This window comes from Montipora foliosa, chromosome 6 (assembly GCF_036669935.1).
Source record: "Montipora foliosa isolate CH-2021 chromosome 6, ASM3666993v2, whole genome shotgun sequence".
NCBI classification, from domain to species: domain Eukaryota; kingdom Metazoa; phylum Cnidaria; class Anthozoa; order Scleractinia; family Acroporidae; genus Montipora; species Montipora foliosa.
The window spans coordinates 53,832,097-53,849,596 of record NC_090874.1 but is presented as its reverse complement, the minus strand read 5'-3'; the positions used below and the strand labels follow the sequence as shown (position 1 = coordinate 53,849,596).

Sequence of the window (17,500 nt, the reverse complement as noted above, 5' to 3'; positions counted from 1 at the left end):
ATATATTTAGGCTTACTCTTTTCATTGTGAAAATTTTTGACTCAAAATTATGATTATACCCGTTGAGAGATTAAAATCCAAGATGGCCGCCGTGGCATGGCAATTATTGGGATCATCAAAAACATATTCACTGTAGACTTGCACACAATTTATTTAGGCTCGCCCTTTGATTTGTGATAGTAAACAGTGTTCTTTTTTTACTTTAGACGTCCTTCTTTGTCGCAAGAAAAGCATTTTTCCATTCTGCTCTGTATAATGAAAAGACCCAACAAAACTGTGAATTTGAAACACACCAAGAAAAAAATTGTAGTGACTTCAAAAAAATCGAAAATGTGCAGGATGTGATAGTACGATTCTTAATATACCTCATTAAGAAGGGGACGTGAAATTACCTTTAAAAGTGTAAGATCCTACAACGTTTAGCCTCATCAACAATTGGCCCGCCATCGTGATGTCGGGGTATCAACCACACGGCGGGCCATCAACCAGGCGGCGGGACATCAACCACTAAACGTGGCGGGATATCAACCACCGGCGGGACATCAACCACATCAAAGGCGGGCAATCAACCATACGGCGGGGAATCACCCAAACGGCGGGAAATCATCCAAAATTGAGGCGGGGTATCACCAAGGATACAACTCTCTCTCTCTCTCTCTCTCTCTCTCTCTCTCTCTCTCTCTCTCAATAGAACCAAACGCTCCTCCGGCTTATGTGAGTGGAGACAACACAGGCTCTACTAGTATTTTTGTTCAATGGAACCAAGTTCCAGCTGCTGATAAAAATGGTGTCATACTGAGTTACACCGTTACCTTCAGGGCATTGCCAGATGGCTCTGAACAAACCCGTAAAGTAAATGCTCCAACAAACAATGGTACTCTGACGGCTTTGAATGAGTACACCAACTATAGCATTACAGTGTTGGCATCTACTTCCAAGGGAGATGGAACTAAAAGTGCACCTATCGTTGTCAGAACAGATGAAGACAGTAAGTTTATGGAGTTTTTTTTTTCTTTTGGTTATTTCTGTAGACAATAAAAGGACTCAATAAGTCCTATATCGCAAGCAGGTTCACTGTATCATGTTGCTTCTTGGTTTTTAAGAAGGCTTTTTGTTTAATATGAATATATGATGCAGCAGATAACCTAGTAACCTTTGTGGCTGTCTTAGTTGGTGTTTTTAGAAGAATCCCCCTTACAAGAAGGGGTTTCTCTCTACTAATTAAAACATTCGTTAATCAGTAGGTAGTTATGGGGAATAGTGTGTGTGCGGATAGTAAGTTGAGGGAAAATCATAGACAAAAGTTATGGTTAATCTGTAAAATGAGGGGGAGATGTCCACAAAGCAAACTCTCAACCCCAAAATAAGGTTAACAAATGAAACAAACTCTGTGTGAAATTAAAAATTTAATCTCAGAAACAGTCAGATAGTACATGTACGAAAAACTAAATCTCGTAGGAGGGATTAATAAATATTTGACCATGAAAATTATTCGTTCTTAAAAATGGGAATAATAAAGATTAAAAATCTTTACACTAAAATCTTCGTTCTTAAAACATATATGGAAAAAACTAAAGAAATCCCATGGAATATGAAACACCAGTTCCACGAGGGAAATCCAAAAATCCCAAAGATAAAGACAAGCTGACAGCGACACCATTAGGCTCGTAAATGGCTGCGAATCTTCAGGGGTAGAGCGCAACCGAGCAAGGGGGTTTCTAGTCCAGCGCTGGACCTCTACCCGACCCCCTCGTGCCGACTCAAGAAAGGAAAAAGAGAAGAACAACAAGCCGCAACTCTGGACAAAAACTAGCACTAAAAACCATAGACAGACCATCACGACCAAGGCTTCCAAGTCGATTAACTAAAATTAGAGATAATTAAGCTTCAATTTGAGAAAGAACGTCATACGTGGCTTTGTATTTTACAGCTTTTTACAAATATTGTTCATTACTTATCTTAGAAAAATGCGTGGTTACCCCCAATTTTTTTTTTTTTTCGATTTCAGTAACACTTAAGATCTACATTTCTCGCCTAATTATAAACCGGGGCAAACATACCTTTGAATTAGTAGCCACCATCTTTAATTTGCCTCTCGTACCAACAATAGAGAGCTTTAGATTCTAGGCCGACAACGACTACCAGTAACGAGATCTTCTCATAGAAGATCAATGAGCGCGCGCAAACCAGCGTCATTTTGGCGGGAAAAATGTGATACCGTCCGCGTCATTTTCGTCTGAGGTTTTCCAAAAATATGGTCGGGTCAAAACAAGTCAACCACACAGTAGCAGTTTTTGCATTCTTCGATCAGCAAAAAGGTTCAGTTACCAGCAATAAGAATAAGTGAGCAACCTACACTGATTGGTGAAATATAAAGCACCCTGTTCCGAGTATTTAACTTTATTCTTATCTCTCTCTCTCTCTCTCTCTCTCAATAGAACCAAACGCTCCTCCGGCTTATGTGAGTGGACACAACACAGGCTCTACTAGTATTTTTGTTCAATGGAACCAAGTTCCAGCTGCTGATAAAAATGGTGTCATACTGAGTTACACCGTTACCTTCAGGGCATTGCCAGATGGCTCTGAACAAACCCGTAAAGTAAATGCTCCAACAAACAATGGTACTCTGACGGCTTTGAATGAGTACACCAACTATAGCATTACAGTGTTGGCATCTACTTCCAAGGGAGATGGAACTAAAAGTGCACCTATCGTTGTCAGAACAGATGAAGACAGTAAGTTTATGGAGTTTTTTTTTTCTTTTGGTTATTTCTGTAGACAATAAAAGGACTCAATAAGTCCTATATCGCAAGCAGGTTCACTGTATCATGTTGCTTCTTGGTTTTTAAGAAGGCTTTTTGTTTAATATGAATATATGATGCAGCAGATAACCTAGTAACCTTTGTGGCTGTCTTAGTTGGTGTTTTTAGAAGAATCCCCCTTACAAGAAGGGGTTTCTCTCTACTAATTAAAACATTCGTTAATCAGTAGGTAGTTATGGGGAATAGTGTGTGTGCGGATAGTAAGTTGAGGGAAAATCATAGACAAAAGTTATGGTTAATCTGTAAAATGAGGGGGAGATGTCCACAAAGCAAACTCTCAACCCCAAAATAAGGTTAACAAATGAAACAAACTCTGTGTGAAATTAAAAATTTAATCTCAGAAACAGTCAGATAGTACATGTACGAAAAACTAAATCTCGTAGGAGGGATTAATAAATATTTGACCATGAAAATTATTCGTTCTTAAAAATGGGAATAATAAAGATTAAAAATCTTTACACTAAAATCTTCGTTCTTAAAACATATATGGAAAAAACTAAAGAAATCCCATGGAATATGAAACACCAGTTCCACGAGGGAAATCCAAAAATCCCAAAGATAAAGACAAGCTGACAGCGACACCATTAGGCTCGTAAATGGCTGCGAATCTTCAGGGGTAGAGCGCAACCGAGCAAGGGGGTTTCTAGTCCAGCGCTGGACCTCTACCCGACCCCCTCGTGCCGACTCAAGAAAGGAAAAAGAGAAGAACAACAAGCCGCAACTCTGGACAAAAACTAGCACTAAAAACCATAGACAGACCATCACGACCAAGGCTTCCAAGTCGATTAACTAAAATTAGAGATAATTAAGCTTCAATTTGAGAAAGAACGTCATACGTGGCTTTGTATTTTACAGCTTTTTACAAATATTGTTCATTACTTATCTTAGAAAAATGCGTGGTTACCCCCAATTTTTTTTTTTTTTCGATTTCAGTAACACTTAAGATCTACATTTCTCGCCTAATTATAAACCGGGGCAAACATACCTTTGAATTAGTAGCCACCATCTTTAATTTGCCTCTCGTACCAACAATAGAGAGCTTTAGATTCTAGGCCGACAACGACTACCAGTAACGAGATCTTCTCATAGAAGATCAATGAGCGCGCGCAAACCAGCGTCATTTTGGCGGGAAAAATGTGATACCGTCCGCGTCATTTTCGTCTGAGGTTTTCCAAAAATATGGTCGGGTCAAAACAAGTCAACCACACAGTAGCAGTTTTTGCATTCTTCGATCAGCAAAAAGGTTCAGTTACCAGCAATAAGAATAAGTGAGCAACCTACACTGATTGGTGAAATATAAAGCACCCTGTTCCGAGTATTTAACTTTATTCTTATCTCTCTCTCTCTCTCTCTCTCTCAATAGAACCAAACGCTCCTCCGGCTTATGTGAGTGGACACAACACAGGCTCTACTAGTATTTTTGTTCAATGGAACCAAGTTCCAGCTGCTGATAAAAATGGTGTCATACTGAGTTACACCGTTACCTTCAGGGCATTGCCAGATGGCTCTGAACAAACCCGTAAAGTAAATGCTCCAACAAACAATGGTACTCTGACGGCTTTGAATGAGTACACCAACTATAGCATTACAGTGTTGGCATCTACTTCCAAGGGAGATGGAACTAAAAGTGCACCTATCGTTGTCAGAACAGATGAAGACAGTAAGTTTATGGAGTTTTTTTTTTCTTTTGGTTATTTCTGTAGACAATAAAAGGACTCAATAAGTCCTATATCGCAAGCAGGTTCACTGTATCATGTTGCTTCTTGGTTTTTAAGAAGGCTTTTTGTTTAATATGAATATATGATGCAGCAGATAACCTAGTAACCTTTGTGGCTGTCTTAGTTGGTGTTTTTAGAAGAATCCCCCTTACAAGAAGGGGTTTCTCTCTACTAATTAAAACATTCGTTAATCAGTAGGTAGTTATGGGGAATAGTGTGTGTGCGGATAGTAAGTTGAGGGAAAATCATAGACAAAAGTTATGGTTAATCTGTAAAATGAGGGGGAGATGTCCACAAAGCAAACTCTCAACCCGAAAATAAGGTTAACAAATGAAACAAACTCTGTGTGAAATTAAAAATTTAATCTCAGAAACAGTCAGATAGTACATGTACGAAAAACTAAATCTCGTAGGAGGGATTAATAAATATTTGACCATGAAAATTATTCGTTCTTAAAAATGGGAATAATAAAGATTAAAAATCTTTACACTAAAATCTTCGTTCTTAAAACATATATGGAAAAAACTAAAGAAATCCCATGGAATATGAAACACCAGTTCCACGAGGGAAATCCAAAAATCCCAAAGATAAAGACAAGCTGACAGCGACACCATTAGGCTCGTAAATGGCTGCGAATCTTCAGGGGTAGAGCGCAACCGAGCAAGGGGGTTTCTAGTCCAGCGCTGGACCTCTACCCGACCCCCTCGTGCCGACTCAAGAAAGGAAAAAGAGAAGAACAACAAGCCGCAACTCTGGACAAAAACTAGCACTAAAAACCATAGACAGACCATCACGACCAAGGCTTCCAAGTCGATTAACTAAAATTAGAGATAATTAAGCTTCAATTTGAGAAAGAACGTCATACGTGGCTTTGTATTTTACAGCTTTTTACAAATATTGTTCATTACTTATCTTAGAAAAATGCGTGGTTACCCCCAATTTTTTTTTTTTTTTCGATTTCAGTAACACTTAAGATCTACATTTCTCGCCTAATTATAAACCGGGGCAAACATACCTTTGAATTAGTAGCCACCATCTTTAATTTGCCTCTCGTACCAACAATAGAGAGCTTTAGATTCTAGGCCGACAACGACTACCAGTAACGAGATCTTCTCATAGAAGATCAATGAGCGCGCGCAAACCAGCGTCATTTTGGCGGGAAAAATGTGATACCGTCCGCGTCATTTTCGTCTGAGGTTTTCCAAAAATATGGTCGGGTCAAAACAAGTCAACCACACAGTAGCAGTTTTTGCATTCTTCGATCAGCAAAAAGGTTCAGTTACCAGCAATAAGAATAAGTGAGCAACCTACACTGATTGGTGAAATATAAAGCACCCTGTTCCGAGTATTTAACTTTATTCTTATCTCTCTCTCTCTCTCTCTCTCTCAATAGAACCAAACGCTCCTCCGGCTTATGTGAGTGGACACAACACAGGCTCTACTAGTATTTTTGTTCAATGGAACCAAGTTCCAGCTGCTGATAAAAATGGTGTCATACTGAGTTACACCGTTACCTTCAGGGCATTGCCAGATGGCTCTGAACAAACCCGTAAAGTAAATGCTCCAACAAACAATGGTACTCTGACGGCTTTGAATGAGTACACCAACTATAGCATTACAGTGTTGGCATCTACTTCCAAGGGAGATGGAACTAAAAGTGCACCTATCGTTGTCAGAACAGATGAAGACAGTAAGTTTATGGAGTTTTTTTTTTCTTTTGGTTATTTCTGTAGACAATAAAAGGACTCAATAAGTCCTATATCGCAAGCAGGTTCACTGTATCATGTTGCTTCTTGGTTTTTAAGAAGGCTTTTTGTTTAATATGAATATATGATGCAGCAGATAACCTAGTAACCTTTGTGGCTGTCTTAGTTGGTGTTTTTAGAAGAATCCCCCTTACAAGAAGGGGTTTCTCTCTACTAATTAAAACATTCGTTAATCAGTAGGTAGTTATGGGGAATAGTGTGTGTGCGGATAGTAAGTTGAGGGAAAATCATAGACAAAAGTTATGGTTAATCTGTAAAATGAGGGGGAGATGTCCACAAAGCAAACTCTCAACCCCAAAATAAGGTTAACAAATGAAACAAACTCTGTGTGAAATTAAAAATTTAATCTCAGAAACAGTCAGATAGTACATGTACGAAAAACTAAATCTCGTAGGAGGGATTAATAAATATTTGACCATGAAAATTATTCGTTCTTAAAAATGGGAATAATAAAGATTAAAAATCTTTACACTAAAATCTTCGTTCTTAAAACATATATGGAAAAAACTAAAGAAATCCCATGGAATATGAAACACCAGTTCCACGAGGGAAATCCAAAAATCCCAAAGATAAAGACAAGCTGACAGCGACACCATTAGGCTCGTAAATGGCTGCGAATCTTCAGGGGTAGAGCGCAACCGAGCAAGGGGGTTTCTAGTCCAGCGCTGGACCTCTACCCGACCCCCTCGTGCCGACTCAAGAAAGGAAAAAGAGAAGAACAACAAGCCGCAACTCTGGACAAAAACTAGCACTAAAAACCATAGACAGACCATCACGACCAAGGCTTCCAAGTCGATTAACTAAAATTAGAGATAATTAAGCTTCAATTTGAGAAAGAACGTCATACGTGGCTTTGTATTTTACAGCTTTTTACAAATATTGTTCATTACTTATCTTAGAAAAATGCGTGGTTACCCCCAATTTTTTTTTTTTTTTCGATTTCAGTAACACTTAAGATCTACATTTCTCGCCTAATTATAAACCGGGGCAAACATACCTTTGAATTAGTAGCCACCATCTTTAATTTGCCTCTCGTACCAACAATAGAGAGCTTTAGATTCTAGGCCGACAACGACTACCAGTAACGAGATCTTCTCATAGAAGATCAATGAGCGCGCGCAAACCAGCGTCATTTTGGCGGGAAAAATGTGATACCGTCCGCGTCATTTTCGTCTGAGGTTTTCCAAAAATATGGTCGGGTCAAAACAAGTCAACCACACAGTAGCAGTTTTTGCATTCTTCGATCAGCAAAAAGGTTCAGTTACCAGCAATAAGAATAAGTGAGCAACCTACACTGATTGGTGAAATATAAAGCACCCTGTTCCGAGTATTTAACTTTATTCTTATCTCTCTCTCTCTCTCTCTCTCTCAATAGAACCAAACGCTCCTCCGGCTTATGTGAGTGGACACAACACAGGCTCTACTAGTATTTTTGTTCAATGGAACCAAGTTCCAGCTGCTGATAAAAATGGTGTCATACTGAGTTACACCGTTACCTTCAGGGCATTGCCAGATGGCTCTGAACAAACCCGTAAAGTAAATGCTCCAACAAACAATGGTACTCTGACGGCTTTGAATGAGTACACCAACTATAGCATTACAGTGTTGGCATCTACTTCCAAGGGAGATGGAACTAAAAGTGCACCTATCGTTGTCAGAACAGATGAAGACAGTAAGTTTATGGAGTTTTTTTTTTCTTTTGGTTATTTCTGTAGACAATAAAAGGACTCAATAAGTCCTATATCGCAAGCAGGTTCACTGTATCATGTTGCTTCTTGGTTTTTAAGAAGGCTTTTTGTTTAATATGAATATATGATGCAGCAGATAACCTAGTAACCTTTGTGGCTGTCTTAGTTGGTGTTTTTAGAAGAATCCCCCTTACAAGAAGGGGTTTCTCTCTACTAATTAAAACATTCGTTAATCAGTAGGTAGTTATGGGGAATAGTGTGTGTGCGGATAGTAAGTTGAGGGAAAATCATAGACAAAAGTTATGGTTAATCTGTAAAATGAGGGGGAGATGTCCACAAAGCAAACTCTCAACCCAAAATAAGGTTAACAAATGAAACAAACTCTGTGTGAAATTAAAAATTTAATCTCAGAAACAGTCAGATAGTACATGTACGAAAAACTAAATCTCGTAGGAGGGATTAATAAATATTTGACCATGAAAATTATTCGTTCTTAAAAATGGGAATAATAAAGATTAAAAATCTTTACACTAAAATCTTCGTTCTTAAAACATATATGGAAAAAACTAAAGAAATCCCATGGAATATGAAACACCAGTTCCACGAGGGAAATCCAAAAATCCCAAAGATAAAGACAAGCTGACAGCGACACCATTAGGCTCGTAAATGGCTGCGAATCTTCAGGGGTAGAGCGCAACCGAGCAAGGGGGTTTCTAGTCCAGCGCTGGACCTCTACCCGACCCCCTCGTGCCGACTCAAGAAAGGAAAAAGAGAAGAACAACAAGCCGCAACTCTGGACAAAAACTAGCACTAAAAACCATAGACAGACCATCACGACCAAGGCTTCCAAGTCGATTAACTAAAATTAGAGATAATTAAGCTTCAATTTGAGAAAGAACGTCATACGTGGCTTTGTATTTTACAGCTTTTTACAAATATTGTTCATTACTTATCTTAGAAAAATGCGTGGTTACCCCCAATTTTTTTTTTTTTTTCGATTTCAGTAACACTTAAGATCTACATTTCTCGCCTAATTATAAACCGGGGCAAACATACCTTTGAATTAGTAGCCACCATCTTTAATTTGCCTCTCGTACCAACAATAGAGAGCTTTAGATTCTAGGCCGACAACGACTACCAGTAACGAGATCTTCTCATAGAAGATCAATGAGCGCGCGCAAACCAGCGTCATTTTGGCGGGAAAAATGTGATACCGTCCGCGTCATTTTCGTCTGAGGTTTTCCAAAAATATGGTCGGGTCAAAACAAGTCAACCACACAGTAGCAGTTTTTGCATTCTTCGATCAGCAAAAAGGTTCAGTTACCAGCAATAAGAATAAGTGAGCAACCTACACTGATTGGTGAAATATAAAGCACCCTGTTCCGAGTATTTAACTTTATTCTTATCTCTCTCTCTCTCTCTCTCTCTCTCAATAGAACCAAACGCTCCTCCGGCTTATGTGAGTGGACACAACACAGGCTCTACTAGTATTTTTGTTCAATGGAACCAAGTTCCAGCTGCTGATAAAAATGGTGTCATACTGAGTTACACCGTTACCTTCAGGGCATTGCCAGATGGCTCTGAACAAACCCGTAAAGTAAATGCTCCAACAAACAATGGTACTCTGACGGCTTTGAATGAGTACACCAACTATAGCATTACAGTGTTGGCATCTACTTCCAAGGGAGATGGAACTAAAAGTGCACCTATCGTTGTCAGAACAGATGAAGACAGTAAGTTTATGGAGTTTTTTTTTTCTTTTGGTTATTTCTGTAGACAATAAAAGGACTCAATAAGTCCTATATCGCAAGCAGGTTCACTGTATCATGTTGCTTCTTGGTTTTTAAGAAGGCTTTTTGTTTAATATGAATATATGATGCAGCAGATAACCTAGTAACCTTTGTGGCTGTCTTAGTTGGTGTTTTTAGAAGAATCCCCCTTACAAGAAGGGGTTTCTCTCTACTAATTAAAACATTCGTTAATCAGTAGGTAGTTATGGGGAATAGTGTGTGTGCGGATAGTAAGTTGAGGGAAAATCATAGACAAAAGTTATGGTTAATCTGTAAAATGAGGGGGAGATGTCCACAAAGCAAACTCTCAACCCCAAAATAAGGTTAACAAATGAAACAAACTCTGTGTGAAATTAAAAATTTAATCTCAGAAACAGTCAGATAGTACATGTACGAAAAACTAAATCTCGTAGGAGGGATTAATAAATATTTGACCATGAAAATTATTCGTTCTTAAAAATGGGAATAATAAAGATTAAAAATCTTTACACTAAAATCTTCGTTCTTAAAACATATATGGAAAAAACTAAAGAAATCCCATGGAATATGAAACACCAGTTCCACGAGGGAAATCCAAAAATCCCAAAGATAAAGACAAGCTGACAGCGACACCATTAGGCTCGTAAATGGCTGCGAATCTTCAGGGGTAGAGCGCAACCGAGCAAGGGGGTTTCTAGTCCAGCGCTGGACCTCTACCCGACCCCCTCGTGCCGACTCAAGAAAGGAAAAAGAGAAGAACAACAAGCCGCAACTCTGGACAAAAACTAGCACTAAAAACCATAGACAGACCATCACGACCAAGGCTTCCAAGTCGATTAACTAAAATTAGAGATAATTAAGCTTCAATTTGAGAAAGAACGTCATACGTGGCTTTGTATTTTACAGCTTTTTACAAATATTGTTCATTACTTATCTTAGAAAAATGCGTGGTTACCCCCAATTTTTTTTTTTTTTTCGATTTCAGTAACACTTAAGATCTACATTTCTCGCCTAATTATAAACCGGGGCAAACATACCTTTGAATTAGTAGCCACCATCTTTAATTTGCCTCTCGTACCAACAATAGAGAGCTTTAGATTCTAGGCCGACAACGACTACCAGTAACGAGATCTTCTCATAGAAGATCAATGAGCGCGCGCAAACCAGCGTCATTTTGGCGGGAAAAATGTGATACCGTCCGCGTCATTTTCGTCTGAGGTTTTCCAAAAATATGGTCGGGTCAAAACAAGTCAACCACACAGTAGCAGTTTTTGCATTCTTCGATCAGCAAAAAGGTTCAGTTACCAGCAATAAGAATAAGTGAGCAACCTACACTGATTGGTGAAATATAAAGCACCCTGTTCCGAGTATTTAACTTTATTCTTATCTCTCTCTCTCTCTCTCTCTCTCAATAGAACCAAACGCTCCTCCGGCTTATGTGAGTGGACACAACACAGGCTCTACTAGTATTTTTGTTCAATGGAACCAAGTTCCAGCTGCTGATAAAAATGGTGTCATACTGAGTTACACCGTTACCTTCAGGGCATTGCCAGATGGCTCTGAACAAACCCGTAAAGTAAATGCTCCAACAAACAATGGTACTCTGACGGCTTTGAATGAGTACACCAACTATAGCATTACAGTGTTGGCATCTACTTCCAAGGGAGATGGAACTAAAAGTGCACCTATCGTTGTCAGAACAGATGAAGACAGTAAGTTTATGGAGTTTTTTTTTTCTTTTGGTTATTTCTGTAGACAATAAAAGGACTCAATAAGTCCTATATCGCAAGCAGGTTCACTGTATCATGTTGCTTCTTGGTTTTTAAGAAGGCTTTTTGTTTAATATGAATATATGATGCAGCAGATAACCTAGTAACCTTTGTGGCTGTCTTAGTTGGTGTTTTTAGAAGAATCCCCCTTACAAGAAGGGGTTTCTCTCTACTAATTAAAACATTCGTTAATCAGTAGGTAGTTATGGGGAATAGTGTGTGTGCGGATAGTAAGTTGAGGGAAAATCATAGACAAAAGTTATGGTTAATCTGTAAAATGAGGGGGAGATGTCCACAAAGCAAACTCTCAACCCGAAAATAAGGTTAACAAATGAAACAAACTCTGTGTGAAATTAAAAATTTAATCTCAGAAACAGTCAGATAGTACATGTACGAAAAACTAAATCTCGTAGGAGGGATTAATAAATATTTGACCATGAAAATTATTCGTTCTTAAAAATGGGAATAATAAAGATTAAAAATCTTTACACTAAAATCTTCGTTCTTAAAACATATATGAAAAAACTAAAGAAATCCCATGGAATATGAAACACCAGTTCCACGAGGGAAATCCAAAAATCCCAAAGATAAAGACAAGCTGACAGCGACACCATTAGGCTCGTAAATGGCTGCGAATCTTCAGGGGTAGAGCGCAACCGAGCAAGGGGGTTTCTAGTCCAGCGCTGGACCTCTACCCGACCCCCTCGTGCCGACTCAAGAAAGGAAAAAGAGAAGAACAACAAGCCGCAACTCTGGACAAAAACTAGCACTAAAAACCATAGACAGACCATCACGACCAAGGCTTCCAAGTCGATTAACTAAAATTAGAGATAATTAAGCTTCAATTTGAGAAAGAACGTCATACGTGGCTTTGTATTTTACAGCTTTTTACAAATATTGTTCATTACTTATCTTAGAAAAATGCGTGGTTACCCCCAATTTTTTTTTTTTTTTCGATTTCAGTAACACTTAAGATCTACATTTCTCGCCTAATTATAAACCGGGGCAAACATACCTTTGAATTAGTAGCCACCATCTTTAATTTGCCTCTCGTACCAACAATAGAGAGCTTTAGATTCTAGGCCGACAACGACTACCAGTAACGAGATCTTCTCATAGAAGATCAATGAGCGCGCGCAAACCAGCGTCATTTTGGCGGGAAAAATGTGATACCGTCCGCGTCATTTTCGTCTGAGGTTTTCCAAAAATATGGTCGGGTCAAAACAAGTCAACCACACAGTAGCAGTTTTTGCATTCTTCGATCAGCAAAAAGGTTCAGTTACCAGCAATAAGAATAAGTGAGCAACCTACACTGATTGGTGAAATATAAAGCACCCTGTTCCGAGTATTTAACTTTATTCTTATCTCTCTCTCTCTCTCTCTCTCTCAATAGAACCAAACGCTCCTCCGGCTTATGTGAGTGGACACAACACAGGCTCTACTAGTATTTTTGTTCAATGGAACCAAGTTCCAGCTGCTGATAAAAATGGTGTCATACTGAGTTACACCGTTACCTTCAGGGCATTGCCAGATGGCTCTGAACAAACCCGTAAAGTAAATGCTCCAACAAACAATGGTACTCTGACGGCTTTGAATGAGTACACCAACTATAGCATTACAGTGTTGGCATCTACTTCCAAGGGAGATGGAACTAAAAGTGCACCTATCGTTGTCAGAACAGATGAAGACAGTAAGTTTATGGAGTTTTTTTTTTCTTTTGGTTATTTCTGTAGACAATAAAAGGACTCAATAAGTCCTATATCGCAAGCAGGTTCACTGTATCATGTTGCTTCTTGGTTTTTAAGAAGGCTTTTTGTTTAATATGAATATATGATGCAGCAGATAACCTAGTAACCTTTGTGGCTGTCTTAGTTGGTGTTTTTAGAAGAATCCCCCTTACAAGAAGGGGTTTCTCTCTACTAATTAAAACATTCGTTAATCAGTAGGTAGTTATGGGGAATAGTGTGTGTGCGGATAGTAAGTTGAGGGAAAATCATAGACAAAAGTTATGGTTAATCTGTAAAATGAGGGGGAGATGTCCACAAAGCAAACTCTCAACCCGAAAATAAGGTTAACAAATGAAACAAACTCTGTGTGAAATTAAAAATTTAATCTCAGAAACAGTCAGATAGTACATGTACGAAAAACTAAATCTCGTAGGAGGGATTAATAAATATTTGACCATGAAAATTATTCGTTCTTAAAAATGGGAATAATAAAGATTAAAAATCTTTACACTAAAATCTTCGTTCTTAAAACATATATGGAAAAAACTAAAGAAATCCCATGGAATATGAAACACCAGTTCCACGAGGGAAATCCAAAAATCCCAAAGATAAAGACAAGCTGACAGCGACACCATTAGGCTCGTAAATGGCTGCGAATCTTCAGGGGTAGAGCGCAACCGAGCAAGGGGGTTTCTAGTCCAGCGCTGGACCTCTACCCGACCCCCTCGTGCCGACTCAAGAAAGGAAAAAGAGAAGAACAACAAGCCGCAACTCTGGACAAAAACTAGCACTAAAAACCATAGACAGACCATCACGACCAAGGCTTCCAAGTCGATTAACTAAAATTAGAGATAATTAAGCTTCAATTTGAGAAAGAACGTCATACGTGGCTTTGTATTTTACAGCTTTTTACAAATATTGTTCATTACTTATCTTAGAAAAATGCGTGGTTACCCCCAATTTTTTTTTTTTTTTCGATTTCAGTAACACTTAAGATCTACATTTCTCGCCTAATTATAAACCGGGGCAAACATACCTTTGAATTAGTAGCCACCATCTTTAATTTGCCTCTCGTACCAACAATAGAGAGCTTTAGATTCTAGGCCGACAACGACTACCAGTAACGAGATCTTCTCATAGAAGATCAATGAGCGCGCGCAAACCAGCGTCATTTTGGCGGGAAAAATGTGATACCGTCCGCGTCATTTTCGTCTGAGGTTTTCCAAAAATATGGTCGGGTCAAAACAAGTCAACCACACAGTAGCAGTTTTTGCATTCTTCGATCAGCAAAAAGGTTCAGTTACCAGCAATAAGAATAAGTGAGCAACCTACACTGATTGGTGAAATATAAAGCACCCTGTTCCGAGTATTTAACTTTATTCTTATCTCTCTCTCTCTCTCTCTCTCTCTCTCTCTTTAGATTCATCAGTCCGTATTATCTACCCTATTTCTCTAGGACTTTAAAAAAATAATAAAACTACTTCAAGCACTATGACTTCAAAAGAGTGGAAGCTCTAACTGAAAATGAACAGTATATTAGTTAAAAACGAATATCAATATTATAGTTATCATGATATTTGGTTTAAAATCCAAAGAAGGTAGCAAATACTGAATGCTTGGCACATCAGTCAAAAATTCCGTAAAATTTCTCAGTTACATCGTATTTCAAAGGTCTCCAAGTTAAAGAACATCTCTGCTCAACCCCTCTGGATTAGGTTTATTTTTCGTGTCTTTCCATCTTATTTTTCCATCTTAAGTGTTGCTTGAAGGTATATATTCGACAGCACTTCAAACCCTAAGATTTTTTTGAGATTCCTGGAAAGATTTTGCCCTTTAAATCCCCTAAAAGCAACGTTATACATATTTTTTCTTTTGGAAACTTCAGCGCTTATTGAGAGGAACTCTTCCGAGCCAATTATTTGGTAGCCAATGAAATTTCAGGTAATTTATCTGCAAAAACTATTATGTAGCAAATACCCGTTTTTGGTCGCAAATACCCAACTTAGCTGTAATTTTTTTCTCGCTAACGTAAATAATAGACTTGATAGCGAAGATAGAAACAGTTCACAAGATCGCACTTGTCTTAAAGCAACCTGCCTAAACATAGAAAGCTGTTTTTAAGCCTTATTTCATCCTTTTTTGGCCGAAAAAATGGACAAAAATCACGTTTTTGGCATAAAAAAAATTCTTACAAGCGATTTCTTCTAAAAGTAGGCTGAAAACATATTAAATAAAACTGGGCCAAACCATCTGCATAACCCTTTGTGGTATTTTATGGAATGTTTCGCCAAAAACCTGTTTTTCGCAAATACCATCATTCCCCACCCCTCCCCCCTCCAACTAAGTTGATAATGAAATGGCACTCTTTGGTCTTCATGCAGGTTTGTCTGCATATAAGGTGAGAACTTCTAGTTTATTTTAAGTGAAAAGCAGATGAAGAAGCTTCTTTTCCAGTAAATATCCATAACCCGCTACTCTTTATGGATGTTTAGGATATCATAAAGACGAAACTTAGGGTGCGTTCGATTGACCGTATTCTGGAATAGGAATACATGGAATATAAGTTAGAAATCCTTCGTTTTTACGGAGATTCACGTTAAAATTGTCAAATATCTGCTAAAATGCTATTTTAAACATATTTTTATTATCCTTGTTGCTTCGAAACGCGCCAAACATACCGTTTTAATCATTACTCAACGTATTCATATTCCGGAATAGGGTCAATCAAACACGCCCTTCTTATAAATTAAGGCTTGACGGGAGCCCACGAGTCGGAGCATGCCTCTCCCATGCAAGCCCTCTGAATGAACCTTTGTGCGTAAAACGTCACGAGTTCTTCGGCTCTGCACGCACTGTTTAGATGATGGCCAATCAGAATAAAGTTATTGTCGAACACAGACAATACGCAAAAAATAATGTACGCAAATTGATGTAAATGTGAGTCTCCTGGTGAAGTGTTACTTTTAAAAATAGAAAGATATGAGCAAAGGTTGTCTCAAGGATATAGTGCATAGGGAGGCTCTTAGTCATGGGCACCTGGGTTTGAAGGTGAATTGAAATTCGCAAAGTGGTGGGTGTTGAAACAAACAACCCTACTATGTCTCAAATGGCAGGTACATAGCGAAGATATCGTTGACGATACCTAGGATCCTTTGTTTCTGTGGTTGGCTCATTTGAATAACAAAAGCAACGTTTGTAAAAAGTTATCTTCCCTGTTCATTTCTAATTCCACGTAAATCTTCCGATCGTGCATCTGAAGCCCTGTGCGACAACACACTCGCTTAGTAAAATAACAGCATTGCACCTGCATTCAGAGGTCCATAACTTGATGACAGCCGGAGTGGACTAATGTCGGCTTTATTTTTATACCACATCAAGAATATTATATAATCATGCGGAAAAAGTGGCAAATAAAGGACTTAAGTATATTATATAATCAAGAATATTATATAATCATGCGGAAAAAAGTGTCAAATAAAGGACTTAAGTATATCCGTTTTCACGCTAATTCCTTACCTTGTGGCACTGTCTAAATATGGTCATGGTAGCGATCACCGAAACCTATAGCTTTGTCACCAGTTGTTGAAAAATAAAACTATTACTTCCTCAATCTTACGTAAATTGCCAGAATTTGAGACTTCTAGACTTGCACTTCATCAGCTATGTAGAACGAGACATTGGACGTTATTTCGCGCTATACTTAATTAATACATTTTAAAATATTGACAGGCAATGTACATGCACCAGGTAAGGTTTAATAGCATCCATCTGTCTCGCTGAGGTTTAGACTTTTGAACAGTTGCAACTCCTGCTGTGGGTGGACACGTGGTGTGGAAATCATATTGTGGTTTACCATGGTTAACACTATCCTAGGAATGGCACATTAGTGTGCATGCGCATACACTAACGTACATGACCCTACACTAGCTAGCCCACATGGGCACACACTGGCCCACATGAGCACACACTGGCCTACATGGGCCTTATTGGTAATCTAATACCCAGCCAAATCGGGTACAAAACAGCATGGGAAGGACTAAAAACTGAGTAAGGGCAGAGCTGCGAAAACTCATGACTCGTGGCGCTGATTCTGCTGTCGCCTGTGCTCACTCTTCTCTTCGTACTGGTGCCCTCTCCTTCTCTCTCACACTTTGACACTGGTCTTGACGGTAAACTTCTAGGCATCTTGGTCTGCGGCTATGGCTTCCAGGTCAGCTGGGTTGATGTTGCCAGCCCTGAGA

The 17,500-nt window shown here is 38.7% G+C and overlaps 1 protein-coding gene across 1 annotated transcript in view; it reads left to right on the top strand.

Annotated features, from left to right (window-relative positions):
- LOC138005780 (phosphatidylinositol phosphatase PTPRQ-like) overlaps positions 1-17,500 on the top strand; it is a 79,649-nt gene that overhangs the window by 44,408 nt on the left and 17,741 nt on the right. Inside the window, exons 24-31 of the mRNA XM_068851961.1 lie at positions 692-988; positions 2,439-2,735; positions 4,186-4,482; positions 5,934-6,230; positions 7,682-7,978; positions 9,431-9,727; positions 11,179-11,475; positions 12,926-13,222. Coding sequence (XP_068708062.1) covers positions 692-988; positions 2,439-2,735; positions 4,186-4,482; positions 5,934-6,230; positions 7,682-7,978; positions 9,431-9,727; positions 11,179-11,475; positions 12,926-13,222 — 2,376 coding nt within the window. The remainder of the gene's footprint in view (positions 1-691; positions 989-2,438; positions 2,736-4,185; positions 4,483-5,933; positions 6,231-7,681; positions 7,979-9,430; positions 9,728-11,178; positions 11,476-12,925; positions 13,223-17,500) is intronic.